General features: G+C 45.3%; 2 protein-coding genes and 1 long non-coding RNA gene across 11 annotated transcripts in view; 1 reads left to right on the top strand and 2 right to left on the bottom strand.

The window, feature by feature from the left end:
- Positions 1-8,665, top strand: part of Zbtb8a (zinc finger and BTB domain containing 8A) — a 28,312-nt gene extending 19,647 nt beyond the window's left edge. For 2 of the 4 annotated variants that reach the window (XM_087548714.1, NM_001399150.1), the window contains 2 exons: positions 213-382; positions 8,008-8,664. In XM_087548714.1, the coding sequence (XP_087404840.1) occupies positions 213-382; positions 8,008-8,340 (503 nt within the window). In that variant the 3' untranslated portion in view covers positions 8,341-8,664. Of the gene's footprint in view, positions 1-212; positions 383-8,007 lie in introns of all 4 variants that reach the window. The other 2 variants (NM_001107913.1, XM_087548715.1) reach the window with 2 other exon arrangements.
- On the bottom strand, positions 7,962-8,941 carry LOC120103131 (uncharacterized). Its single transcript, XR_015621148.1, has 2 exons — positions 8,691-8,941; positions 7,962-8,271 (listed from the first exon to the last, which is right to left on the bottom strand). It is a non-coding gene; the product is annotated as an uncharacterized LOC120103131 (long non-coding RNA).
- Positions 8,942-14,818: 5,877 nt separating this feature from the next.
- On the bottom strand, positions 14,819-26,287 carry Zbtb8os (zinc finger and BTB domain containing 8 opposite strand). Of its 6 annotated transcripts, none has more exons than XM_087547860.1 (7): positions 25,601-25,762; positions 21,595-21,619; positions 20,501-20,622; positions 20,284-20,366; positions 18,511-18,563; positions 17,308-17,344; positions 14,819-15,622 (listed from the first exon to the last, which is right to left on the bottom strand). In XM_087547860.1, the coding sequence occupies exons 3-7, from the start codon at positions 20,571-20,573 to the stop codon at positions 15,536-15,538; spliced, it is 333 nt and encodes a 110-aa protein (XP_087403986.1). In that variant the 5' UTR covers positions 20,574-20,622; positions 21,595-21,619; positions 25,601-25,762; the 3' UTR covers positions 14,819-15,535.
- Between the last annotated feature and the right edge of the window lie 321 nt (positions 26,288-26,608).

The raw sequence follows: 26,608 nt of genomic DNA, 5'->3' as shown, positions 1-26,608 counted from the left end.
TAATGTGAAGGATTGGATTAGAGGGGAAGAGTGGAGGTCTGTGCAAACACGTTTTACTTCTGTGCCAGGGTTGCTCGGCAGTCCAGGGCACTTAATTCAGGTCATCTGACTTTCCCTTCCCAAGTCTGGACCCAGCAACTCCTGGATCCCTTACGCTGACAGAGTCGTTGCCGTGCTCTCTGCGGTGATTTAACCCCACTGTCTCCTGACAGACAATCTGCCCAGGCTACGGTTCAAGTGCCCATACTGCACACATGTGGTAAAGCGGAAGGCGGACCTCAAGCGCCACCTGCGCTGCCACACAGGAGAGAGGCCCTACCCGTGCCAGGCCTGTGGGAAACGCTTCAGCAGGCTAGACCATCTGAGCAGCCACTTCCGCACGGTGTGTATGCAAGTTCTCGCCGTTTTGCTTCTATGTGAGCATTTATCTGCTTTCTCTCCCTCTCCCTCTCCCTCCCTTCCCTCTCCCTCACCCTCCCTTTGTTTTTACCCCCTTCTTGTGGTACTGGGGGACTGAACACTTCATCGTGCATGGTAAGCAAGGTCTCTACCCTTAGTTAGATCCCCAGCCCTGCTCTTATCTGCTTTAATAATCTAAGTGAGGCATGGGAAGGGGGTTCACTCAGTAAAGTGTTTGCCACACAAAAGTGCGAACTTGAGTCGGGTTCCCCAGCAACTACAGAAAAACATAGCATGATGATGATGATGATGATGATGATGATGGTGATGATGATGATGGTGGTGGTGGTGATGATGATGATGAAAACATAGCATGATGATGATGATGGTGGTGGTGGTGATGATGATGATGAAAACATAGCATGATGATGATGGTGGTGGTGGTGGTGGTGGTGATGATGATGATGATGATGATGATGAAGAAAACATAGCATGGTGATGATGATATGATGATGATGAAAACATAGCATGATGATGATGATGGTGGTGGTGGTGGTGGTGGTGATGATGATGATGATGATATGATGATGATGAAAACATAGCATGATGATGATGGTGGTGGTGGTGGTGATGGTGGTGGTGGTGGTGATGATGATGATGATGATGATGATGAAGAAAACATAGCATGATGATGATGATGATATGATGATGAAAACATAGCATGATGATGGTGGTGGTGGTGGTGATGATGATGGTGGTGGTGATGATGATGATGAAAACATAGCATGATGGTGGTGGTGGTGGTGGTGGTGGTGATGATGATGATGGTGATATGATGATGATGATGATGATGAAGAAAACATAGCATGATGATGATGATACGATGATGAAAACATAGCATGATGATGATGGTGGTGGTGGTGGTGGTGATGATGACATGATGGTGATGATGATGGTGACGACGACATGAATCACCCTAGTGTGGTGGCTTGCACTTGTAATTATAGCTCTAGGAAGCAGAGGCAGGAGGCTCCTGGAATTCTAGCTGGTCTTGCTGAATCAGTGAGCTCCAGTTTAGTGAGAGATTTAAAAAAAAAAAAAAAAAAAGGTTAGAGGGGCAAGGAGATGCTCAGTGGTTAGAGCACTGGTTTTTCTTGCAGAGGTCCCGGACTTGGTTCCCAGCACGCACACGGTGGTTCGCAGCTATCTGTGACTACAGTTATAGGTGATCTGACACCATCTTCTGTACTCTAGTGGGTACCAGGCACACAGGCTGCACATACATACATGCAGGCAGAATGCTCATAAATGAATAGATAAGTAAATAGTAAGTCTGTTTAAAATGCCGTATATAATATAATGGGGTACAGTAGAGGAGGCCACTGAATGTCTACATGTATGTAGATATACAGACGTGTATACGTCCATGTAACAACCACAAATTTGTGAAAGGAAATCTCTTCGCTCTACCATATAAGAACTCTTGGCCCAGTGAGATGGCCCAGTGGGTAAAGTCCTTGCCACCAAATGGTCTCAGCCTCAAGACCTGAGTTTGATTTCCAGAACCCAGAAGATCTCCAAAGCTGTCCTCGGGCTTTCACACGTGTGCACACATACACATTCACACACACACACACACACACACACACACACACACACACGTACACACATACACATTCACACACACAAACAACAACAATAATAATTCATAATAATAAATAAGGTTTTTTTTTAAAAATTATTCCAGAAGTACTATTTTTTGGTTTGTAAATAATGTATAGATTTATACATTAAGTTATATAAAAGTGGGGCTGGAGAGATGGCTCAGTGGTTAAGAGCACTGACTGCTCTTCCAGAGGCCCTGAGTTCAAATCCCAGTAACCACATGGTGGCTCACAACCATCTGTAGTGAGATCCGATGCCCTCTTCTAGTGTGTCTGAGGACAGCGACAGTGTACTCATATAGAATAAATAAGTAAATCTTTTTAAAAAAAAAGTTATATAAAAAGTTTCACCGTGTGGCTCAGTGGGTGAAGGCACTTCTGTCACACCTGACAACTACGTTTAATCAGTGACTCACATGGTGAAAAGAGAGAACCAGTTCTTGAAAGTTGTCGCCCTCTGGCCTTCACATGTGCCCTGTGACACACAGGTGCACACAGACACACACTGAATACCAGGTAAATACAGTCCCTGGTCTAGAACTCACAGAGGTGCGGCTATCTCTGCTTCCAGGATTAAAGGGTCGCATCATCACACCCTGCATATACACAGCTAAATAATTTTATTCTTCAAGACCTTGAAGTAGGAGACTCTCTTTTGGTGCTAAATCTCTTTTATTTCCATGTTAGTTCATCAGATCTCAAATGGTTTGATATATTTCTCTGCTAGGAGACAACGATTATCCTGTACAAATATTTTAAGCGTCAGAATGCTTACAGAGTCACCATTTATCTGTATACTCGGCATCTACTATTGATAGCTGAAGCCTGCTGAGCCCTCTGTCAGGGTCTGGGTCTGACCTGTCCCTAGTACACTTCCTCTCTAGTCTGTGTCAGGCTCCCATGGTCTCCCTAAGGAAAGGAGAATGAAGGCCGATAGACACTCCAGGTTAGGGACTATCAGGAAAGTGTCAGGGAATTTGCTGTTCAGTGCTCAATACCTCATGGTTTAATAACGTTTAATGATGGACTAGGTGTAGCTCGTGCCTCTAATCCCAGTGCTAAGGCAGGAGGATCACCATGAGTTAGGGGGCAGCCTGGTTTACAGAGTAAATTCCAGGACAGCCTGAGCCGCAGTGTAAGACCGTGTCTCAAAAACAATCCAAAAATGGGACCAGAGAGATGGCTCAGTTGATAAAAGTCTTTGCTGGGCAATCGTAATGCCCTGAGTTAGAGGCAGCTGCAGGGGAGACCCTGCCTCAAACAAGAGGGAAGGTTAAGGACTGACACCAGAGGTTGTCTGCAATGACACATAAACATGTAGCCACACAGGAACACAGACACACACACACACACACACACACACACACACACACACACACACACACACACACACCTAGCAGGGCTTAGTCCTTTAGTCCCAGAAGAGGCAAGCAGATCTCCAGGCTAGCCTGGTCTACAGAGCAAGTTCCAGAACAGCCAGGGCTATACAGCGAACCCCAGCCCCACCAAAAAAGAACGAGTACAGAGGATCAGGCAGATCACAGTGGTCCATAATTCCATCTCAAAGGGCTCCAATACCCTCTCCTAGCCTTCATGGAGACCCACACATGTGTCACATACTCATACAGGCACACATGCATGTAAATAAAAAGAAATCATGGGGCTGGGGATTTAGCTCAGTGATAGAGCGCTTACCTAGGAAGCGCAAGGCCCTGGGTTCAGTCCCCAGCTCCGGAAAAAAAAGAAACAAAAAAAAAAAAAAAAAAAGAATTGTACTCAAAAAAAAAAAAGGGGGGGGGTTGGGGATTTAGCTCAGTGGTAGAGCGCTTACCTAGGAAGTGCAAGGCCCTGGGTTCGGTCCCCAGCTCCGAAAAAAAAGAACCAAAAAAAAAAAAAAAAAAAGAAATCATACACATATATATATAAATACATACACATACATATACATACAGACACACACACACACACACACACACATATATCAGAAGATGTGCCAATGAGGTGACTCATCAGGAAAAGGCTGTCAAGCCCCTGATGACCGGAGTTCATACATCAGAAGCATATGGTGGAAGGAGAGAACCAATTCCTGAAATACCAAACTACTGAAAATTCTCCTTTGATCTCCACGTGCATGCTGTGGCACTCATGGACCCACACCTTCACCTATGCACCTGCACTGTCACCCACACACCCTCACCCTCACCCATGCACCCTAACCCTCACCCACACACCCCCACCGTCATTCGTGCACCCACACCAGTACCCATGCGTCACACGGTCACCCACGCATCATGTAAGCACCACTGACAGTAACAACCTTTTCAGATGGGCATAGAGGGGTACGCCTATAGTCTATTCATTTACTATATACCCTCACAAATTCTTCTATGCACTTTTTTTAACAAAAATAAGACCAGACTACGCATGTTCTTTTGCCTCCTGCCTTCCCACTGTAGTAACTCAATTCTCTAGCATTCAATTCCGTTCTGATTTCCCCATATCCTCCCACCAATCCCTATTATAGCTGGTTTGTCTGAGTCAGAGTCAAGCTTGTCTTCATTGCTAAATCCCCAAAGTGTATTTTTTTTTTATGTTCTTAGAATACTTTATTGACGGAGTTCTGATTTTTTTCCCGTAAATTATTTTTTTTCCATCTTTATTAACTTGAGTATTTCTTATTTACATTTCGATTGTTACTCCCCTTCCTGGTTTCTGGGCCAACATCCCCCAAACCCCTCTCCCTCCCCTTCTCTATGGGTGTTCCCCTCCCCATCCTCTCTCCATTACCACCCTCCCCACAACAATTCCGTTCACTGGGGGTTCAGTTGTGGCAGGACCAAGGGCTTCTCCTTCACTGGTGCTCATACTAGGCTATTCCTTGCTATCTATGAGGTTGGAGCCCAGGGTCAGTCCATGTATAGTCTTTGGGTAGTGGCTTAGTCCCTGGAAGCTCTGGTTGGTTGGCACCAAAGTGTATTTTTAAACCAGTATAAACCCCCCTACACACACCACACACCACATACACACACAACACCACACACACACACAACACCACACACACACACACACACACACACACACACACACACCACACACACCACACACACACACACACACAGACACCATACACACACCACACACCACACACACACACAGAGACACGTCCCTGCCTGAAATTTCATCTAAGTCTTTTTCAAATAAAGAACTTTGTCCAGAACACATCAAGGCCAATGTTGTATAGTTCATGGGTCACACTAGGAAACTAACTGGAAGACATTGAGGTCACACAGTGAACACTGTCGAAAGGATGGGGTATGGTGGTACCTCTTACACTCACGGGTGCCGTCTTCGCTGGCCTGCTATCACACAGCCATTCATTTCCCCAAGAACTGTTCAGTTAATGGTATTTTCACAGCAAAGAGTGAGTCTGAGGACCGCAAGATGACTCAATGGGTGACATGCTGTGCCAACCCAAGCACTCACATAAAGGGCCAGGAGTATATAGTCTTTAAATTTTCTTTTTAATTATGGGGGAGGGCCTGGGTTCGGTCCCCAGCTCCGAAAAAAAGAACCAAAAAAAAATTATGGGGGGAGGGGGACATCAGTACCCACAGAGGCCAGAAAAGGGCGTCAGATTCCCTAGCGTTGTCACCAAGCCATGTCAGTCAGTCAACAGGGTCTCCAGGCCCTCAATGGCACATTATATATAACATGACTTCAGTCGGTGCTGAGGCTGAAGCGGCTTTATTTTTCCCCGTTCTGTTTTTATACCATTCTAAGTACAAGCAAAGAATAAGGTCAGTTCTAGGTCGAGGGACAAATAGAGCAATAAACAAAAGTAGTCAAGGAACAAGCAAGGCAATAAACAGAGTCCCGTGGTATTCAGGGACAGATCAGGATGATCTAGATCCTGAGCCTACTTCCTTGTCCTGGCCCAATGTCAAATTTTTGCCAAATTCTAGAAAGGGACCCAAGAGCCCTCCAGAACTGGAGGTACAGGCAGTTGTCATTAGCCCACTGCAGTGCTGAAAACTGAACTCAGGTGCTGGGAACTTGGGAGAGCAATGTTTGTACTGAGCCAACCTCTCCAATCCCCATTTTTTTTTTCAAAATAAATCTTTTTAACTTTTGTCTGCATGTGTGGAAGTGTAGTGCATGCTAAATGCATACTCCCTGGTTCCTTCATGAGCCAGGGAGGGTCCTGAGTCTCCTGAAACTGAACTTTAAGGTGGTCGAGATCCGCCATGTGAGTTCTGGGAACTGAACCCAGGTCCTCTGCAAGAGCAGCCAGTGGTCTTAACCGCTGAGCCATCTTTCCTGCCCCCACCTAACTTTTTTTTTTTTTTCTTTTTTTCGGAGCTGGGGACGGAACCCTGGGCCTTGCCAGGGCCTTGCGCTTGCCAGGCAAGCGCTCTACCACTGAGCTAAATCCCCAACCCCCCCACCTAACTTTTTAACCAAAGCACCTCATGACCTCTTAACTCATGTGATCCTCACTTTCAGCCCCATGAGTAGCGTCCACATCAGTCGTAAAGAAGCAGGCAGGGATAACAATGGTCTGATGTGTGGAGGAACCACAGGGCTCTTTATTTAAACCAGCGTCCATTCTGGTGAGTCTGGTTCGCCTTTCTGGACAGTCCCTGTATCTGTTCATCATTTTGACTGACAGCTTGAAACAGGTCTATCATGTTTAAGTTTGCTCTGAGATACTTGGTTAATACTTGATAAAGATACAGACTGAACCAGGATTAGGGCACAAGCCCTCTCACCCCCAGTGTGGTCCACTTCCCATCCGAGCTTTGGTTAATAAAAATAGCCAGTAATCTTTGCAAAGATATTGATAAACTTACATTCAGGATTATATTTTTCCTCTAGTAAAATAATAATAATAAGGGGTTGGGGATTTGGCTCAGTGGTAGAGCGCTTGCCTAGCAAGCGCAAGGCCCTGGGTTCGGTCCCCAGCTCCAAAAAAAAAAAAGAAAAAAAAATAATAATAATAAAAATTTAAAAAATCCATGAAGGGGGCTGGAGAGATGGCTCAGCGGTTAAGAGTACTGGCTTCTCTTCCAAATGACCCAGTATCCACATGGCAGCTCAAAACTATCTGTGGCTTCAGTTCCAGGGAATCTGACACCCACACATAGATAAACATGCAGGCAAAACAAAAATGCATATAAAATAAAAAGTAAACAAAACATTATTCTCTGATTTCCATATGTTCACCAAAGCATGCATATGACCCCTTTATGCACATTAATGATAATAATAGTACTACTACTACTAATAATAATAAATAAAATTCTTTAAAATCTTTCAAGCAGAACATGACACAGTGTTTGCAACTTTAACTCTGGGAAGGAATGGGTTAATGAATGTATGGAATTTTTTTTTAGATTTTTTTATTATTTATTATATTTATTATTATATAGAAGTACACTGTAGTACTCATGGTGTCTTCAGACACCAGAAGAGGGCATCAGATCTCATTACAGATGGTTGTGAGCCACCATGTGGTTGCTGGGATTTGAACTCAGGACCTCTGGAAGAACAGTCAGTGCTCTTAACCGCTGAGCCATCTCTCCAGCCCGAATGTATGGAATTATTAAGTATGTAATAGTATAAAAAAAAACATTACAGCCATTTTTTAGAGAAAGCTGCTATCTGATGTGTCCATCGTGCGGGTTTATCACCGGCACTTGGAATAATTAGACGTCAACTTGGGTTTAATGCTTTGAGCATCTTTTTTTTTTTTTTTTTTTGGTTCTTTTTTTTTTTTCGGAGCTGGGGACCGAACCCAGGGCCTTGCGCTTCCTAGGCAAGCGCTCTACCACTGAGCTAAATCCCCAACCCCTTGAGCATCTTAAGTATATGAACTGCTCCCTAAAATAGCAAGCTGACCCAGTTTTGAACGTTTATTTTTATCACTCTTTGAATCCCTGCACAGATTCACCAGGCATGCAAGCTCATCTGCAGGAAATGCAAACGCCACGTGACTGACCTCACAGGGCAAGTGGTGCAGGAAGGAACCAGGCGCTACAGACTGTGTAACGAGTGCCTCACGGAAGTGGGCATGGACAGCCTCCCTGCTGACCTGGAAACGGAGCAGCACCGCGTGTCCCCCGCCGATGGTGATAAGGATTGCCGGTGGCATCTGAGCGAAGAAGAGAACAGGTCCTATGTGGAGATTGTAGAGGACGGCTCTGCCGATCTGGTCATACAGCAGGTTGACGACAGTGAGGAAGAAGAAGAGAAAGAAATAAAACCCAACATTAGGTAGCCTGAAGTGCGACCTGTCAGAGCTGGTGTGCCTGCAGTTACACAGGCATCGTGTGTCTCTCCGCGGGCAGAGCTCGGTTAATGGGTTTCTCCTGTGACTTAGAAGCAACCGGATGTAACTTGCATGCTTTCTGAATAGGCCACTGTACCCATGCTGAACTTCGTTGCTGCACTGGAAAGACCTTGCTTGTGTTGGCATGATGGATGATCACCTACCCTTTCTCTTATTACAGATACCACTTTCTTTAAATATTGGGGGAAAAAAATCTATTTAGCAAACTTTTTTGACTAAAATATTTTAAATAAATCTATCACAAAACTTTAAGACAACCTTTTTTTTTTAATTTTTACCTTTTTATTTGTTCGTTTTGTTGGGGGGTTGTGCGCGTGCTAGGACACTTGTGGAAGTCAGAAGAAAATCTGTAGAAGTATCGCGTGGGGTGGAATTCAGGTCATCAGGCTTGCTGGGAGCCTTTGCCCTCGCCTGTCAATAAACCCGGATACAACAATCTAAGCTGTTTTGAAAGCACACAGGTTATACTGAATCTCATAGGGAACCACGTAAGGCTGCATTCAGGAGTCTGTCTACCCAACCGCAGGACCTAGCATCAAGTCTGTGGGCTGGAGAGGTGCTCAGCAGTTAAGAGCACTGTTTGCTCTTCAGAGAATGAAATATTTGATCCATCGCACTTATATGGCTGCTCTCAACCGCCTGTAACTTTGTATCTATGGGAGGATCAACACCTGCTCTGGCCTCCAAAGTCACTAGGCACTGAGGTGTAGACGTGCATACAGGCAAAACGTCTATCATACACATAACCTCTTAATCCCAGCATTTATGAGGCGGGTGTGTGGGAGGGGGGTAGTGGCTCTGAGTTTGCAGGCCAGCCAGGGCTACACAGAGAAACCCTGTCTTAAACCCCCCCAAAAAAGAAAAAATTTTTTATAAGTCTAAAATAATTTATAACACAACTCCATTATTTTAAATGATTTAGGATTATGACTGAAAGCTAATGTGTCTGAAACAGTTAATAGGTAAATTTTGTTTTATTTTTTATGATTTATTTATTTATTTATTTATTTATTTATTTATTTATTTATTATAAGTACACTATAGCTGTCTTCAGACACACCAGAAGAGGGCATCAGATCCCATTACAGATGGTTGTGAGCCACCATGTGGTTGCTGGGACTTGAACTCAGGACCTCTGGAAGAGCAGTCAGTGTCAGTTCTATTAACCACTGAGCCATCTCCCCAGCCCTTGTTTTGATTTTTTTTTTTTTTTTTTTTTTTTTTTGGTTCTTTTTTTCGGAGCTGGGGACCGAACCCAGGGCCTTGTGCTTCCTAGGCAAGCGCTCTACCACTGAGCTAAATCCCCAGCCCTTGTTTTGATTTTTTTGAGACAGGGTTTTCCTGTATAGCCCTACCTGTTCTAGATTCACTCTGTAGACCAGACTTTCCGCAAACTCAGAGATCCCCCTGCCTCTGCCTCCTGAGTGCTGGGATTAAAGATGTGTACTACCACCACCTGGCCATAGTTAAATTGTCATTGAATTAATTCTACTCTTGAGTGGCTGGAAAGGCAGCTCAGCAGTTAGGAGCACTGCCTACTCTTTCAGAGGAGACAGATTGGTAACTCCGGTTCAGAGGACCCATGTCTTCATCTTGTCTCTGTGGGCATCGCATGTATGTGGTAAGCAGACATAGTATGCAAAAACAAAACAGACCCCATGCCTGTACAAATCATCTAGCTAAAAAAATTAACTTTATGAGCTAATCTTGTTGCGGGGGCGGGGGGACAGGGGAATTAAGTAGAGGTAATGCAGAGATGGTTCAGTAGAAAACAAGTGTTCGCCATGAAGATATAAGGCCCAAAATTTGGTCCTCAGAACCCATGTAGAAATTCAGACACGGCTGTCCATATGTATCCCCCAGTCCTCCTTGGGCACGTGGAGATGAGCAGATGTCTAGAGTCCAGGTTTAGTGAAGAAGCCCATCTCAAGAACTGAGGTGGAGAATGGTAACCTCGCCCTGACCTTCAGCCTCCACACGAGCGTGCAGATGTGCATGTGTGCAATTCTACACACAAGTGGCACACACAGACTATGGCTCGGTAAGCCTGAAACTCTGAGTTTGGATTCCTGGAACCCATAAAAAAGCCAAGCATGTGTGTGGGTGAATGCATGTGGAGCTGGAAGCTTCATGGGCTAGTCAGCCAAGCCAGAATGCTGTGCTTTCAGCTCCCCGTAGAAACCCTCCCCCTTTTTTTTTAAAGGCAAGGAGGTTGAGTTGGTGAGGAAGACTGGGCATCCTGCTCTGGCCTCGAAACACCTACATACCACATCTATACGATACCGGCACAAATAGCACTGAGTTAAAAGCAGGAAACGCACGGCTAAGAGTCAAGTCAGCTGGTGAAGGTCTTTCTTTCTTTTTTTTTTTTTTAAAGATTTATTTATTGTATATGAGTACACTGTAGCTGTCTTCAGACACACCAGAAGAGGGCATCGAATCTCATTACAGATGGTTGTGAGCCACCATGTGGTTGCTGGGATTTGAACTCAGGACCTCAGGAAGAACAGTCGGTGCTCTTAACCACTGAGCCATCTCTCCAGCCCAAGGTCTTTCAATATAACCCTTTTCCTCTCCTTAAAAACAACCTGGGGGGGGGGGGGGTTGGGGATTTAGCTCAGTGGTAGAGCACTTGCCTAGCAAGCGCTAGGCCCTGGGTTTGGTCCCCAGCTCCGAAAAAAAGAAAAGAAAAAACAAAAATACCCTGTAGATGGAACTGGAGAGAGAGCTCATCAGTTGCTCACACTTGCTGATCTTGCAGAGGACCCATGTTCCAGCTCAGGGCTGAGCCCTCCCATGGCTACTAACAACCATCTGTAACTCCAGTTCTAGGAGTGCCCTCTTCTGGCCTCTACTGGCATTGCATGGTGCACTTACATGCAGGCAAAACACTCATTCACATAAACACACACACATACACACACACACACACACACACACACACGCGCGCGCACACATGCGCACACACACACAAAATAAAAATATTTTTAAAATTTGCTTTTGGAATTTCGGGCTGGACATTATGTAGACCAGGCCGGCCTACCCTAAACTCACAAAGACTTGCCTGCCTCTGGAACGACAGGATTAAAGGTGCATGCGTTGTGCCTGGTTCTTTAAGAAATTATAAAAATAAACTGGAGGGGACTTAATCAGTTTTTAGGTTTGTTTATTTATTTATATGTATGTGGGTACATTGCTGCTGTCTTCAGATACATCAGAAGAGGGCATATGAGCCCATCGCAGATGGTTGTGAGCCACCATGTGGTTGCTGGGATTTGAACTCATGACCTCTGGAAGAGCGGTCGGCGCTCTAACCACTGAGCTGTCTCTCCAGCCCTTAATCAGTTTTTAAGAATAATTTCTAGCTTTGTGTGGCTGCCCATACTTTTTTCTCTTAAAGGTTTACTTTTTATGTTTATGAGGGTTTTGCCTGCATTTATTATGACTGTGAGTTGTGTGTGTGCAACGCCTGTGGAGGACGAAAGCTTATCACCTGGAAATGGAGTTTCAGTTAGTCGTTAGCCTGGTACCAGGTGGGTACTGGGAAGTTTACCCAGACCTCCTCTGCTTGGTTGTTTTCTGTTGTTTTTGTTTTTTGAGACAAGGCTTCTCTGTGTAACAGCCTTGGCTGTCCTGGAAGTTGCTCTGAAGACCAGGCTGGCCTCGAATGTACAAAGACCTGTCTGACTCTGCCTCCCAGTGCTGGGATTAAAGACATATGTCTGGCTTGACAAGTGCTCTTAACTGCTCAATTATCTCTCCCGCCCCAGTCCCATGCCTTTTAATCTCAGCACTCCAGGGAGACAGAGGCAGGAAGATCTCTGCACATTGGAGGCTAAGCCAAGGCTACACAGTAAGATCCTGTCTAAAACAAAAGGAATAATTTTTATCATTTATGTCACCAGGCTGGGTGATAGTGGTGCATGCCTTGAGTTCCGAGCACTTGGGAAACAGAGGCAAGCGAATCTCAGAGTTCGAGGCCAGCCTGGTCTACAGAGTGAGGTCCAGGACAGCCAGGGTTACACTGAGAAATCCTGTCTTGGAAAAACAAACAAACAAACCCAGCAACAAAAACCCCACAAAGGAAAAAGCCACCTTTATGTCATGCTATATTTCTTACGGAGTGGTTTGTCCACAGTTCCTCGGTTAATCGGTGAGGTTGTAATCACAATCTGATCAGCTAGGGCTGAAAGGCAAACAGCTGGCAGGAGCGGTAGCTGTGCTCATGATAGACATGCTTTATCTTTGGGAATGGAGGAGGTGCTTTGCCTGGGACCCCAACGTTACTTTACACGGTTCCTTCTGCCTGAACACCAGCAGTGTCTGCCACAACACCACCAGCAGTTAAAATTGCCTCTTAATAAACAAGGTTTTCTTTCTTTCTTTTTTTTTAAAATAGATCTTGCCTCAAGCTTATTTGTAAAAACAGCATAGGACACTGGTCGTCTGCAAATAGTGTATAGGTGGGTGTGTCGCACCAGTCCGTCTGCCTTCACACTGGCAGGAGCCTTTTCTATGGGGCCTTCACAGGGGCCAGGGCACCCTTGGGAGCCTGGGCTGGAGCTTTGGCCTCTGCCTTGGTTTGAGCCTTGGGCTTTGGTTGGCAGAGCCTCCGACCCTCGTCCATGTAGCTTCCCAAGTCTGGGGTGAGTGATGAAGGCCAGACAGCTGAGTTTGCAACTGGAGCCCTTTGGCATCTTGGGCTTGAAGGCCTGAAGCTTCACAAGGGCCTTGATGGCCTCTGCTCGTGCACTCACTGACTTGGCATTGTTGGCCAGCATCTTCTTTTTTTTTTTTTTTTTTTTTTTTTGATTCTTTTTTTCGGAGCTGGGGACCGAACCCAGGGCCTTGCGCTTCCTAGGTAAGCGCTCTACCACTGAGCTAAATCCCCAGCCCCTGGCCAGCATCTTCTTCAGGCCTTTCTTTTTTTTCTTTTTTTCCGGAGCTGGAGACCGAACCCAGGGCCTTGCACTTGCTAGGCAAGCGCTCTACCGCTGAGCTAAATCCCCAAACCCATCTTCAGGCCTTTCTTGTTGTGCTTCTTGGCACAGCACACGTTCCTCAGGAACTTGGGGTCGACCCCCTTAAGAGATTTGTATCTTGGGCTGGAGAGATGGCTCAGCGGTTAAGAGCACCCGACTGCTCTTCCAGAGGTCATGAGTTCAATTCCCAGCAACCACATGGTGGCTCACAACCATCTGTAAAGAGATCTGATGCCCTCTTCTGGTGTATCTGAAGACAGCTACAGTGTACTTATATATAATAAATAAATAAATCTTTAAAAAAAAAAAAAAAAAAGAGAGATTTGTATCTTTGTGACTGGGGTTTCTTGATGCCATTCCTGTGCCATTCGCAGGACTGGTTGTGTGTGGTGTGGTTTTTGGACTTGGCCATGTCTACATGGTAACCCGCGGCTCCCACAGCCTAAACAAGGCTTTCTTACAGTTGTCCCCACAAACCTGCCCTCCAGGTCACCTGCTAGAGCAGTGGTTCTCAACCTGTGAGTCTCTATCTCTTTGGTGAACCTGTATCTCCAGTAATGTCCCCTTATCCATAACAGTAACAAAGTTACAGTTCTAAAGCTGTAATGAAATAACCTTATGGTTGGGGGTCACATGAGGAACTGTATTAGAGGGTCGTATTAAAGGGTGCTATTGAACATCCATTCCGTCATTTTAGTATCATAGAAAACCATCTAAGGGCTGAGATGGCACTGGGGAATGGGTTTGTGCACTGTGTATTTCAGGTGCTGACTTCTATGCCCAGACACCTCTTTGCAGTCCGGATGATGGCATGGTCATCTCAATGTTATGTAAAAATCGTTTCTCATCACCTTTGATTGGCTAATAAAGAGCTGGTCAGCCAATTAGCTGGGCATGAGAAGAGAATAGAGCAGGACTTTGGATCATAGTTGGGGGTCTAAAAGAGGAGGAGAGAGGGAGGCCAAGAGAGGATGTGGGTTAAGAGGGAGAGATGGGTGGAGGGAGGAAGAGGAGGAGAAAGAAGAAAGGTGTGGAGAGACCTGGAAGAACCAGAGGATTCACCATGAGGTTGGCTATGAGAGAGCAGCCATGAGGACACCTGTGGACAAGAGGAAGAAGAGAGCAGTCCACCTGTCTCAGAGCTGGAGGTGGAGGTCCGCAGATGCTCAGCTTCTCATACAGGTGCGGGATACGAACTCTGGCCCTGATTGCTCGGCAAGAGCTGTTAATCACTGAGCCATCTCTTCAACCCTTAGTAGGCTAAAAAGTGTTTCTTCCTTCTCTAACTGGACGCAGAGACTGGCTTTAATAAAATCACATCGTGCTGGGCACACCTTTAATAATCCTAGTACTCAGAAGGAAGAGGAAGGCACTATGAGTTCAAGGCTAGCCTGGTCTACAAATTGAGTCCAGGAAAGCCAGGCCTCTGTTATACTGAGAGAAACTTTATCTTGAAAAACAAACAAACAAAAAAAGCAAAATAAAATTACATGTCAGAAAGGTCTATATGTAAGGCACAATGTCAGATATTTATTCTAAGAAAATATTAAGTATCATTGCTCCTTAAAAAGAAGAGAGAAAAAATCAGGAGTCTTCTAAGTCTTCTAGAGGGCTCTGCTCAGAACCAGCTAGAGCAGAGGATGGCTCTGTTCCCTAGCAACGTAAGCCATGACCTCAGCCCACGTGGTGAGCATGCTCTTTGCTCTCCAGTTGACTTTTTGGAGACAGAACCATGTTCAGTTGCCCAGGCTAGCTCTGAACTCATTCTACAGCCAAAGATGGCCTTGAACTCAGGATCCTGAGTGTTGAGGTCACAGGCACAGGGCTGCTTACACCCGTGGGCAGTCCCTTCAGAGAGACCACGCTGGAGCGCTTTCATTGCAGTGGAGGACTTAAGGCGGCCGCGGCTATTGCTCATGGACCAAGTGCACGACTGCTCCTCAGAACCGAAGAATATATCCTCTAGGAATCACAGACCAAGGCTACACACTGGTTTTCCATTTCCAAAAATCACCCTTTAAATTCCCAGTTCTGCATTTTCATTTAGCAAAGACACTATAGAAAATGAATCATCATATCCTCTCTAAAGGAAGAAAACGAATCAGTTCTTCACAAGAGTCTTTCCTTTTTTTTTTGGTATCTTAAATGTCGATGATCACGAACACTTCTGGCTTCTCTTCATTGTAGACTTGCATTGCTGAGTATGTTATTGCTTTGACCTCGGTTCCCTAAGATTACAGTGACGGGGAAAAAGAAACTGGAATTAGAATCTTTATCTCTAGCCGGAGCTGGCAGAAACTCAGACTGTAATTATGAAACAAGAAACCGGCGGTTATCAAGTCAGTGCTGTAGCATGTGCTGTGACGTGGCCACAGGGAGCACAGCAGAAAGAGCACGGGGCTTGGAGCCGGTGCTGATGCAGGCCCAGGGCCAGCTGCTCAGGGAAACGACGGACCTGGCTGGGCATGGGTTTGTGTATTTATAAACTGAGTCGGGTCAGACAACACAAGCTTCTCCAGGCTGGCCCAGGGCCCTCTGTCCCTCTCCACTTCCCTCCGTCCTGACCTGGCCCCAGCCCTCAGCTTATTCTTTGGGATTCTTCTCTTCGCAGGTCCAGCTGGAAAGTGAGTTTCCCAGGCCCGAGCTCTCCCAGGATTCTGATACACGATATTACCCCACCCCTGCCCCAGTTTAGAGCAAAAGGATTAGATGTCCTTTTAAGTTCCTTCCAACTCTAAAGAGAATCTGTAATAATTCTGAGGCCATAAAATATGCCAGGTCACAGTGAATGGCACCTGCTGGCTCTAATGCACAACATGTGACGAGGACACAGGACGGGTGACTGAGGTCACTGTCTTCCCCTGCTATTATCATGTAGTGGCTTTCTACCGCAGGCACACTGTCTCTGAAGGCACCACCGTGTGTGCCCATCCACATCTCTAGTGGAGGTTTACTGACAGTGAGCTGCACGGGCAGCTTTTCTCCCTGAAAGGACAATCCACACTCCCTCCTCGGACATCTCCCCTCCACCCTCTCAATCAACATGCTTCTTAGGGAATAAAAGCTATCAATAAGAACCAACTCCTATGGCCAGCCTGATCTACACACATAGCAAGTTCCAGGATAGCCAGGGTACACAGTGAAACCCTAACTCAAAGAAAGCACTAAGAGAAGTAACTCCCATCACAGTCAGCCTGCCGTCCCTCTCCGCCCTTACCTGCCTTCTTGCAGTATGATGTTCCAGGCCTGTCAGGAATCCAATTCATACCTACAAACTGATTCCCCACCACCACTCACCAGCGTTCAACGTCCTCGTCCTTTCCAGTGTACCAATACACCCCTCCCTCCTTACTCATCCCATGTTGCATATAAATATGCTACAAAACCTCCTAACTAAAGCTACATGAAATAACTTGTCATTTCACACTTATTAAAACTAAAGTTTATGGGGGCTGGAGAGTTGGCTCAGCAGTAGAGAGCACTGACTGCTCTTCCAGAGGAACTGGGTTCAATTCCCAGCACCCACAGGACAGCTCACAACTGTCTGTAACCCCATGATCTGACACCCTCACACAGACTACATGCAGGCAAAACACCAATGCACATAAAATAAAAGTGAATGAATTGTAAACGAATAAAACCCCCTGTTTACGGGCTGGAGAGATGGCTCAGCGGTTCAGAGCACCCGATTACTCTTCCAGAGGTCTTGAGTTCAATTCCCAGCAACCACATGGTGGCTTTCAACCATCTGTAAAGAGATCCGATGCCCTCTTCTGGTGTATCTGAAGGCAGCTACAGTGTACTTATATATAATAAATAAATAAATCTTTAAAAAAAAAAAAAAACCCTGTTTACATTCACCTATGCAAATGAAATGCTTTCAGTGGCTAGATGTGTGAACATCCGTACGTACCTGAGGGTGCTTAGACAGTGAAAATTCTTCTCCCCACCTTGAGAAGGAAAGTAAAAAACATGGTTATTATTTAAACAATTTTCTATTTTTTATTTTATTCTGTACATTATAGAGTAAGGCTTCTAAGTGTGGTCTCAAACCGGGGGCCCTGGAGATGTGGGCAGGGGCAGGGATGAAGTGCGTGGGTCTAATGGAGGAGAAGGCGCGTCATTTCAGACTACTATGAAACACTGTGAGCAAACTGGGATCGAGCTCAGCGCGGTGGCACTCATTGAATCCCAGCACTGGGAGGCAGGTGGCTCCTAGAGTTTAAGGACAGCCAGGGCAACAGAGCAAATTCCAGGACAGCCAGGGCTACCCAGAGAAATCCTGACTTGAAAAGCCAAAACAAACAAACAAATAAACAAACAAACTGGAATCATCTAGTTGAGGGGCTGGAGAGATGGCTCAGTGGTTAAGAGCACTGCCTGCTCTTCCAGAGGTCCTGAGTTCCAATCCCAGTAACCACATGGTGGCTCACAACCATCTGTAATGGGATCCGATGCCCTCTTCTGGTATATATGAAGACAAGAGAGAATGTACTCATATACATAAAATAAATATATTTTTTAAAAAATGAGGGCTGGAGTGATGGTGGCTCAGTGGTTAAGAGCACTGGCTGCTCTTCTAGAGGACCTAGGTTCAATCGCCAGCACCCACATGGCGGCTCACAACTGTCTGTTACCCTAGTTACAGTAGCCCTGACACCCTCAGCAGGCACTAGGCATGCATGTGGAACACATACATACAAGCAAATATCCATACACATACATTTTTTTTCCAAGACAAGGTTTCTCTGTGGAGCCCTGGCTGTGCTGGAACTCTCTCTGTGGACCAGGCTAGCCTCAAACTCAGAGATCCTCCTGCCTCTGCTTCCTGAGTGCTGGGATTAAAGGTTGTGCACCACAAATGCCTGAATTAAAATAAATTTTTTAAAATTGGGAATCAAGCTTGCGAATCCAGAAAGAAATTTATTTCCGCAAGTTTCTGAGTCTCTAAAGCTCAGGTTAGCTCATACTCCTAGGGGTCTATACAGGTCAGCCTACCAAGGCTAACCGTCTGCAACGCTCCCCTGGCTCACCATTTATATATGCCATATAAATATCATATATATAAATTTTAATGTCTTTTGTGACTTGCTACTTAGCTGGTTTGAATACTTACCCAATGGATCGTAACTTGAAATTTTTTTGGTCAATATTAAGTACTTTCACTTCCTAAAGAGGAAAAAAATGTTACTTATCTTATTTTAAAAATACTTTTGGGGGGCTGGGGATTTAGCTCAGTGGTAGAGCGCTTATCTAGGAAGCGCAAGGCCCTGGGTTCAGTCCCCAGCTCCGAAAAAAAGAACCAAAAAAAAAAAAAAACTTTTGGGACAAGGTCTTATATTATGTGTTAGCCTCAAGATACAGCCAAGGAAAAGTATGCATCATGGGCCCTTCTGCCCTCATCTTTGTGGTAGCAGGGTCACAAGCATGTGCCACCGTGCTTGGCTTTATAGAGTGCTGGGGATTGAAACTAGGGCTTCCAGAATGCCAAGTTAGCATTCTTCCAAGAGAGCTACAAGCACAGCACAGAAAGCCATTACTTTCAACAAAACCAAACACAGAAGCAGCACATGGGCAATCGTGGCCCATGCTTTAATCCTAGCACTCAGGAAGCAGAGGCAGGCAGAGCTCTGAGTTCAAGGCCAGCCTGGTCTCCAAAATCAGTTCTAGGACAACCAGGGCTACACAGAGAAACTCTGTCTGGGGTGGAGTGGGGTGGGATCCATCTGTAACACAATACTGCCCTGGTCAAGTCTGTAGTGACCCAATGGATACATGGGATGGAGCTGACAAATGAGAGACTGGAGGATTTGGGGAAACACGAAAGGAATATGTGTCAGGTGCTGGAGACGAGTCCTAGAGGTCGGCAGCAGCAAACAATTTGCAACTGGCTTTTTTCTCTGTTTGCATCAAGAAGTCTAAAATCAATTGTTGAACTTAGGGCCAAGTGACAGAGGCACTAAACTTCAAAGGCAACAACTGGACATGTGGACATGAATACAGCTCACAGGTACACTGCCCCGCCTCCCTACTGCCCCGCCTCCACACTGCCCCACCTCCACACTGCCACTGCCCCGCCTCCCCTCTCCTCCCCCCCCCCTTTTTTTTTGGCAAACTGGGCTGGACTGGAACTCAGAGTTCCTCATGCCTCTGCTTCCCGAGTGGTATAATAAATAGCGTGCCCATCATGCTGGCTCAATAAATATTCTCTCCACCTCTTAGTGATATCCAACATTTCACAGCCAGAGATGTAAGTAAGAGAGAGAAAGAGAGAGAGAGAGAAAGAGACAGAGACAGAGACAGAGAGAGAACGAACCTAGTCTAACAGGTTAATCAATCAATAAGGACCTACACGGAGCTGGAGAAACTGCTCAGCAGTTAACAGCACTGGCTGCTCTTGCAGAGGACCCAGAATTGATTCCTAGCACTACTGTGAGTCACAACTGTTTGTGAGTCTGGTAGCAGGGGCATGTCGCCCTCTTCTGGCCTTCATCGGCACTGCATGTACTTGGTGCACAGATATGCATACAGGCAAAACAACTATAAACTAAAAAGAAAACATTTGGCTTTTCCATGTGTGGGAGCTTGTAAATAAAGAGTGTGAATGTGGGGTTGGGGATTTAGCTCAGTGGTAGAGCACTTGCCTAGCAAGCGCAAGGCCCTGGGTTCGGTCCCCAGCTCCGAAAAAAAAAGAAAAAAGAAAAAAAAAAAAAAAAAAGAGAGTGTGAATGTAAGAAAAAATTCTATTAAAAACCCTGGAATTTATATAATTCAACATTACCTCACATATCTCGATGGACTGGTTTTGGATCCCATGCCTTACCTTTTTAAAATGTGAACTAACAGTCTACTTGCTCAGGAAAAAAACCCAAGAAAACCCTGTGCTTACCCGGGGTATGAAGTACTCATCGGCACTGAACCTGTAAAGCCACTCGTCCAAAAAGTGAAACAGCAGAGACTGCAAGTCGTCTCCTACACAGGGTCAAAGGGACCAGGACAGGTGATGTTAGCAACGTTCATGATCCACTGCGGGCCACTCTATACTCAGATCATACAGAATAATGTACTCTCCTGCCTTAACTTTTCCTTGAGAATAGAGCACTTACCTTGGGTTTCCACTTCCACTGTTTGGAGGGGCTCCACAGTCCCGGTGTCTGTCATGTAACCAAACATGGCCATGGCACACTGTTCAAATGCTTCCTCCAGCGTGTCTCCCCATGCATGTAACCTAAAGTTAAAGAGTTTAAATTAAACCAATAAAAGGGGCCTTGCACACACACAACTACAAGACAGAAAAATCCCACAATGAAGCAAAAGAAAATCAGTTTCATAAATATAAACTAAATGCCTAATTTAACCATGCCCAAATTACATTTTTTAAACCATCATTTCAAATTTAAAACAACCACATAAAAGGAGAAAAACAGAAATACACTCGGGCCAGAAGGTGAAGATACTTGCCATCAAGCCTGACACTGTGGTGGAAGGAAAGAACTGACTTCTGACCTCTGCCCATACACGGTGGCACTCATGTCTTACACACCCAGCCCACAAAATAAAATGTAAGCATACGCTGGGGGCACACTTTTGATCTCAACACTCAGGAGGCAGAGGAAGGTGTACCTCTATGAGTTTCAGGCTAGCCTGGTCTATAGAACAAATTCCAGGCCAGCCAGGGCTACACAGTAAGATCCTATCTCAAAAAAGAAAAGATGGAGAGCTGGGGGGCTGGAAAGATGACTCAGTGTTTAAGGGCACTGACTGCTCTTCCAGAGGTCCCGAGTTCAAATCCCAGCTCCTACATAGTGGCTCACAACCATCTGTAGAATGAGATCCAATGCCCTCTTCTGGTGTGTCTGAAGAGCAACAGTATACAGTGTACTTACAAATAAACAAACAAACAATAAATATATAAGAAAAGATAGGGGCTGGAGAGATGGCTTAGTGCCTAAGTGTATCGGGTCCTAGCCCCGGCACCCACATGGTGGCTTATATCCATTTATAACTCCAGTCACACCTGATAACCTCTTCTGATCCTTTGGGCTTCAGGCACACACATGGTACACAAATATACACACAGGCAAAACGTCCACATGCACAAGAAAATCAGATAAATCTTAAACATAGTTAAATTTTTTATTAAAAAAATTAAAGCATTCATTCTAAAGACATTTTCAAGAATGACTCTTGCTATACTCACTGGACATCAGCTGTATGATCCAAATCTGAGGGAGAGAGGGGAAAATATGTGTAAATCACTGAACTTGACTCCAAGTCCTACAGAAATAACACTAGAGAACTGACGGCAGCAGACAGAAAGAGCTCTACTCACCTGCCACTCACTAAGAACATCATCCTAGCTGGCTCGCACCATAATCCTAGTACTTAAGTGGCTAAGGCAGGTAGAGCATAGATTCCAGCCCAGCCTAGGCTACTAAGACAACCTGGATACACAGTAACAACCCATATTCATTCACTCATTCATTCATTCCTGAGTCAGGGTTTCTCTGTGCAGTCCTGGATGTCCTGGAACTCACTCTGTGCATCAAGCTAGACTTAAACTCAGAGATCTACCTGCCTCTGCCTCACAAGTGCTGGGATTGAAGAAGTGTGCTGTCAGGGCCCAGCAATATTACTCCATCTCTGAGGGGGACAGCAAGGGGATGGCTCAGTGGCTAAAGCTTGTACTGGACCACATAGTGGAAAGAGAAAATTGACTCCCTTGACTTCTCTATGTATACTGTGGTGCATATATATATATATATATATATATATATATATATATATATATATGTATGTATATGTATATGTATATGTATATGTATATGTATATGTATGTGTATATGTATATATGTATATGTATGTGTATATGTATATATATAATATATATACTCATCCCCCTTCTTACACACACACACACACACACACAGCTTAGTAGGTAAAAGTACATGCTGTGCAAGGCAATATGACATTGAGAACCCATGTTAACATCACACACAACAGCACAAACATCTACTATCCCAGTACACTTATTACAAACTGGGGGAGGAAACAAGAATCCATAGACTGGTAGTTTTCAACCCGTTGGACGATAACTTGTGGAAAGTACCACGACAGGAGGCTTTCCGTGTTTTCTTTCATTTTGCTTTGGTTTTAGTCACAGGGTCTCCCTGTGCACTCCAGGCTGGTCTGGTCCTCCTGCCCCAAGTGCTAGGGTTACACATGCCCAGCTCCTTCTAGGTATCCTAAAACATCTAAGTTGTGCGCACCAATGGGTCCCTGCAATCCCAGTTTGAGTTTGAAGCTGGATAATCACTTGAGCCCAGTTCAAGGCTGCCCTGGGTGACACAGCCAAGTTGATGCTTGTCAGCTGTCTTACATATTGGCCTCTTGGTAAACATTTCCTATCATCAGTTACTTTTCCTGACTAACTAGCCCAATTCTGAACACTAAATAGTTTAGGAAGGCCGGGGGCTGGAGAGATGGCTCAGTGGTTAAGAGCACTGACTGCTCTTCCAGAGGCCCTAAGTTCAATTCCCAGCAACCACATGGTGCCTCACAACCATCTGTAAGGGGATCCGATGCCCTCTTCTGGTGTGTCTGAAGACAGCAACAGTGTACTTATAAAATAATTAATAAATAATTAAAAAAAATAGTTTAGGAAGGCCAATTCCACAGGCTGTGCACTGAGTGTTCCCACAGGACAGACAGACCTCAACAGCTCTACTGCATGCCCCACGGCGACCGTCAGTGCCTCCTTTTTCGTCTGTCCTTTGCCTCGTCCATGGTTTATATCAATTCTTTCCACCCATTTTGCTTTGGGCTGGGGTCTAACGCTGTAGTCCTGGCCGGCCTGGAATTCACTATGTAAACCAGCCTGGAATGGATGGATCTCTTGCCTCTGTCTCCAGAGTTCGAGGGTTAAGGATGTGGGCCACAGCAACCAGCAATTCTTCCCACAGCAGGGATTCTCAGAGGCCATGCCCAGCGGGCTGGGGATGTGGCTCAGTGGTAGAGTACTTGCCTAACGTGTGCTATATTCTGGATGTTATATTGAGCATGAGACAGAAGTAAAGCAAAGAGAATGAAAGAATGGAGAGATAGACAGGCAGACAGACAGGCAGATAGACACCTGGAGTCCATGCAGAACAGTAAAACTGGTAGAGCTGTTGTGCAACGAAGGTTTGCTGTAGACTCAGGCAGGAGGATCACAAGTTTGAGGATAGTGTGGTATATGTATTGAGCTCAAGTATTGAGGTACACAGAGCGCCATATTTCAAAGTACCTCGGACCCCAATGAAACTAATTTTAAAAGGGGAAGGGAGCTGGGGATGGAGGTCACTGGCAGTGTTTAACTTGCTACAACAAAATAAATAACTGATATAAGCATTATCATAAATCTGCAGAACTTAGTACGTAACAGCTGCATAAAAACACTGTATTTAACCAAACTCTAGCATGGCCTCTAGTAGCATAAAGCCACATCTTTAGGATAGAGCGAAGTCTTAGTTAAAATGGTTGCCTGGGGAAAGCCTAACAAAGGCTGTAGGATTCTCTCTGTTCTAGCCAACACTTGATAAGAGGCTCTGAATCTTTCTACTTTACAGCAAGAACCAAAAATATGCCTTAAAATTGTGAATATGTATCCCTTCTAGCTCGGAACAATCTTCCTTAAAGACCTGGTTCTTTGAAATGTTATCATCCCCACAACCGGGGCCTCTTGTCCCCAGTCTGTGGGAGGCTAGAACTCAAGCTTCAAAAACTGCCAGGGAGCAGGCATAACTGGCCTTGGCCTTGTCGAATCTACAGCGACTACAATGACTAACCCTTTGTACTCGGTCCCTCCTCTGACTGTAGGAGACTTTGCTCTGTCCTCCCTCATTCTCCGAGAACAGTCTCTGTGTGAACTGGAATGACTCTCAGCTCTTACAGCACCCATAGTTAACCACATTCCGACTTGTGTCTGCCTGTGTTACCTTAGTGGCGGGTAAAAGACCTAGACACAAAGAACCGAGAGGGTGAGTCCACTCATTGGAATCTCTAACACAGAAAATTATATCCTTGAAATCCAAAATATAACAATGGTGGCTTCAGGGATAAGAGGCTGGAAAGGAACTGAGGGAACTTTCTGAGATGACAGAACTGATCTATCTGGAAACTAGGGCAGCTTATACAGGTGTATCTGTTAAGCAGCAGTAATAATCTGCACCAGGTGAGGTGCCTCATGTCCTTGATTCCAGCACCAGGGAATCACCTAGTGAGTTCCAGGCCAGCGAGGGTTAGAGTGAAATCCTCTCACAAAAAAAAAAAGAAAAGTACTTTAACACTTTACTGAAGGATATGTAAATTATACTCAATTCTTTAAAATTTTTTAAAAAGATGATACATTGCTATGTAGGATGGTTCTTCAAGTTTTTCATCTCAGGAACCCTACACTTGAAGACTACTCTAGGGGGCTGGAGAGATGGCGCAGTGGTTAAGAGCACTGACTGCTCTTTCAGACGTCCTGGGTTCAATCCCCAGCAACCACATGGCGTCTCACAACCATCCGTAATGAGATCTGATGCTCTCTTCTGGTGTGTGACAGTGTCATATACATTAAATAATAAATAAATAAACCTAAAAAAAAAAAAGGACTACTGTAGGCCTGAAGTTATAGCTCAGCAGTTGACTACTGGTCTACAGTGTCCATTAAAGTCATAAGAGATTTCTTTGTTTCTCAAACAGGGTTACTCTGTACCCCTGTTGTCCTGAAACTATGTGGTCCAGGCTGGCCTCAAACTCAATACATCCTCCTGCCTCTGACTCCAGAATGCTGTGATTAGAAGTATGAAGCTGACGCAAGAACTTTATAAAAGGAAAACCCAACAATTTCAAAATATTCATTTAAAAATAACAACCCCAATTTAACATAAATTACCATTTTTATGAAAAACTAAATTGTCAAAAATTTAGTGTTTTTATATTTCAAGAAATTTTAACGTGAGGCAAAAGTTTCAGTACATAATAAAATACAACCTTGGGCTGTGAACACACCCATACACACGTACTCACGCAGAGAAAAAGGTCTCTCTCGATTACTCTAACATGCTCATACTATTCCACTACTGGGAAAACTCGAGGATAACCCAGAAAACACTTAAAAATACAACTAGCCCACAAGTATAATTTATAATGGTAAACGCTACTACACCACTGAACTATACCCGCAAAGTTAAGTGTGATTCAGGCACACGAGGACTTTTAGGAGAATGTTTGGGGCAGGTAGGGCCTCAGGTTTCTTCATTCTCTAGTATGGCGATCTTTTTCTTCACTTTCCCCCTAAATTAGGTACAATGAGGGGCACACTGTGATTATGCCAGAGCACCTGTGGGGCAAAGAAATGGGTGAGGCAGGAAGCTGCAGGTAGGCAGCCGAGGTTGTCCGAATGTCACAGATGTGAGCCACCTACTCACATTCATACTTTCGATTGACTGGAGGATACTTGTTCTTGATCGCCTTCTGCTCCTCCGTCAAATTGTAATCTCTAACATCTTCCTCTTCTTGAGCCATGATTGCAGATTTGGAACTCTACTTCCGCCCTTCATCAGCCAGACTTCGGCCCTGCGCCATAACTTCCGCTCTACACCCCACCCCTTGGCAGCTGGTCTAAAAGGACCAGGACTCCATTCTGGGAGCTCGCGGAAGGATATTGCCGCTTGCGACTTCCAGTCTAGGTCCTCCCGATTTTATAGCATGTTTTAGAGAGCGGCACCCTATTTCCACACTCACTGCGACTAGTATTCTCAAAGCTGAGGGAGTAAGCTAAATTAGGCACCTGTAAATCTAGACAGTGATGCGTTTTCTCCTCGTCTGGCCTTCGGGGTTGCTAACTAGACCCGGAAACACTTCAATTTTTTTTTTCTACCCTGAAGGTGTTGTTAGCATAACGGCCCTCTTAGGAGCTGGCTGCGCATGAGCTTGTGTGGGGCGAAGGGAGAGGGGAAGGGATCACGTGATCTGCACGGGAATAGTCCGGGCAGGCGGGGCGCGCGCGCAATCCGTGGAAGCCTCTGGACCGTAGTGGGGGGGGGAAGGGGCGGAGCGCGCGCCTCGACCCGCGGAAAGCGACTCTTGAGCGTCTCCATAGGCCGCGACACAGATGCTCCGCCCACCCCTCCGACCCGCGCTTCCTCATTGGCCAGTGTTGGCGCGAAGGCACGCGAGCCGGCCCC

The sequence above is a fragment of the Rattus norvegicus genome, chromosome 5 (assembly GCF_021556685.1).
Source record: "Rattus norvegicus strain SHRSP/BbbUtx chromosome 5, alternate assembly SHRSP_T2T, whole genome shotgun sequence".
NCBI classification, from domain to species: domain Eukaryota; kingdom Metazoa; phylum Chordata; class Mammalia; order Rodentia; family Muridae; genus Rattus; species Rattus norvegicus.
The sequence above is the reverse complement of the archived record's forward strand: the minus strand, read 5'-3'. Positions and strand labels throughout refer to the sequence as shown.

Bases quoted from the DNA above. Each gene is read 5' to 3' on its own strand.
- Zbtb8os (XM_087547859.1), bottom strand. From the start codon at position 25,946: ATGGCTCAAGAAGAGGAAGATGTTAGAGATTACAATTTGACGGAGGAG. The intron at 21,620-25,849 runs GTGAGTAGGTGG...TCTCTCCCTCAG, and splicing joins AGTCAATCGAAAGTATGAAT to ATTTGGATCATACAGCTGAT. The intron at 20,367-20,500 runs GTAAGTGCTCTA...GACCCTGTGTAG, and splicing joins AGTGGAAGTGGAAACCCAAG to GAGACGACTTGCAGTCTCTG.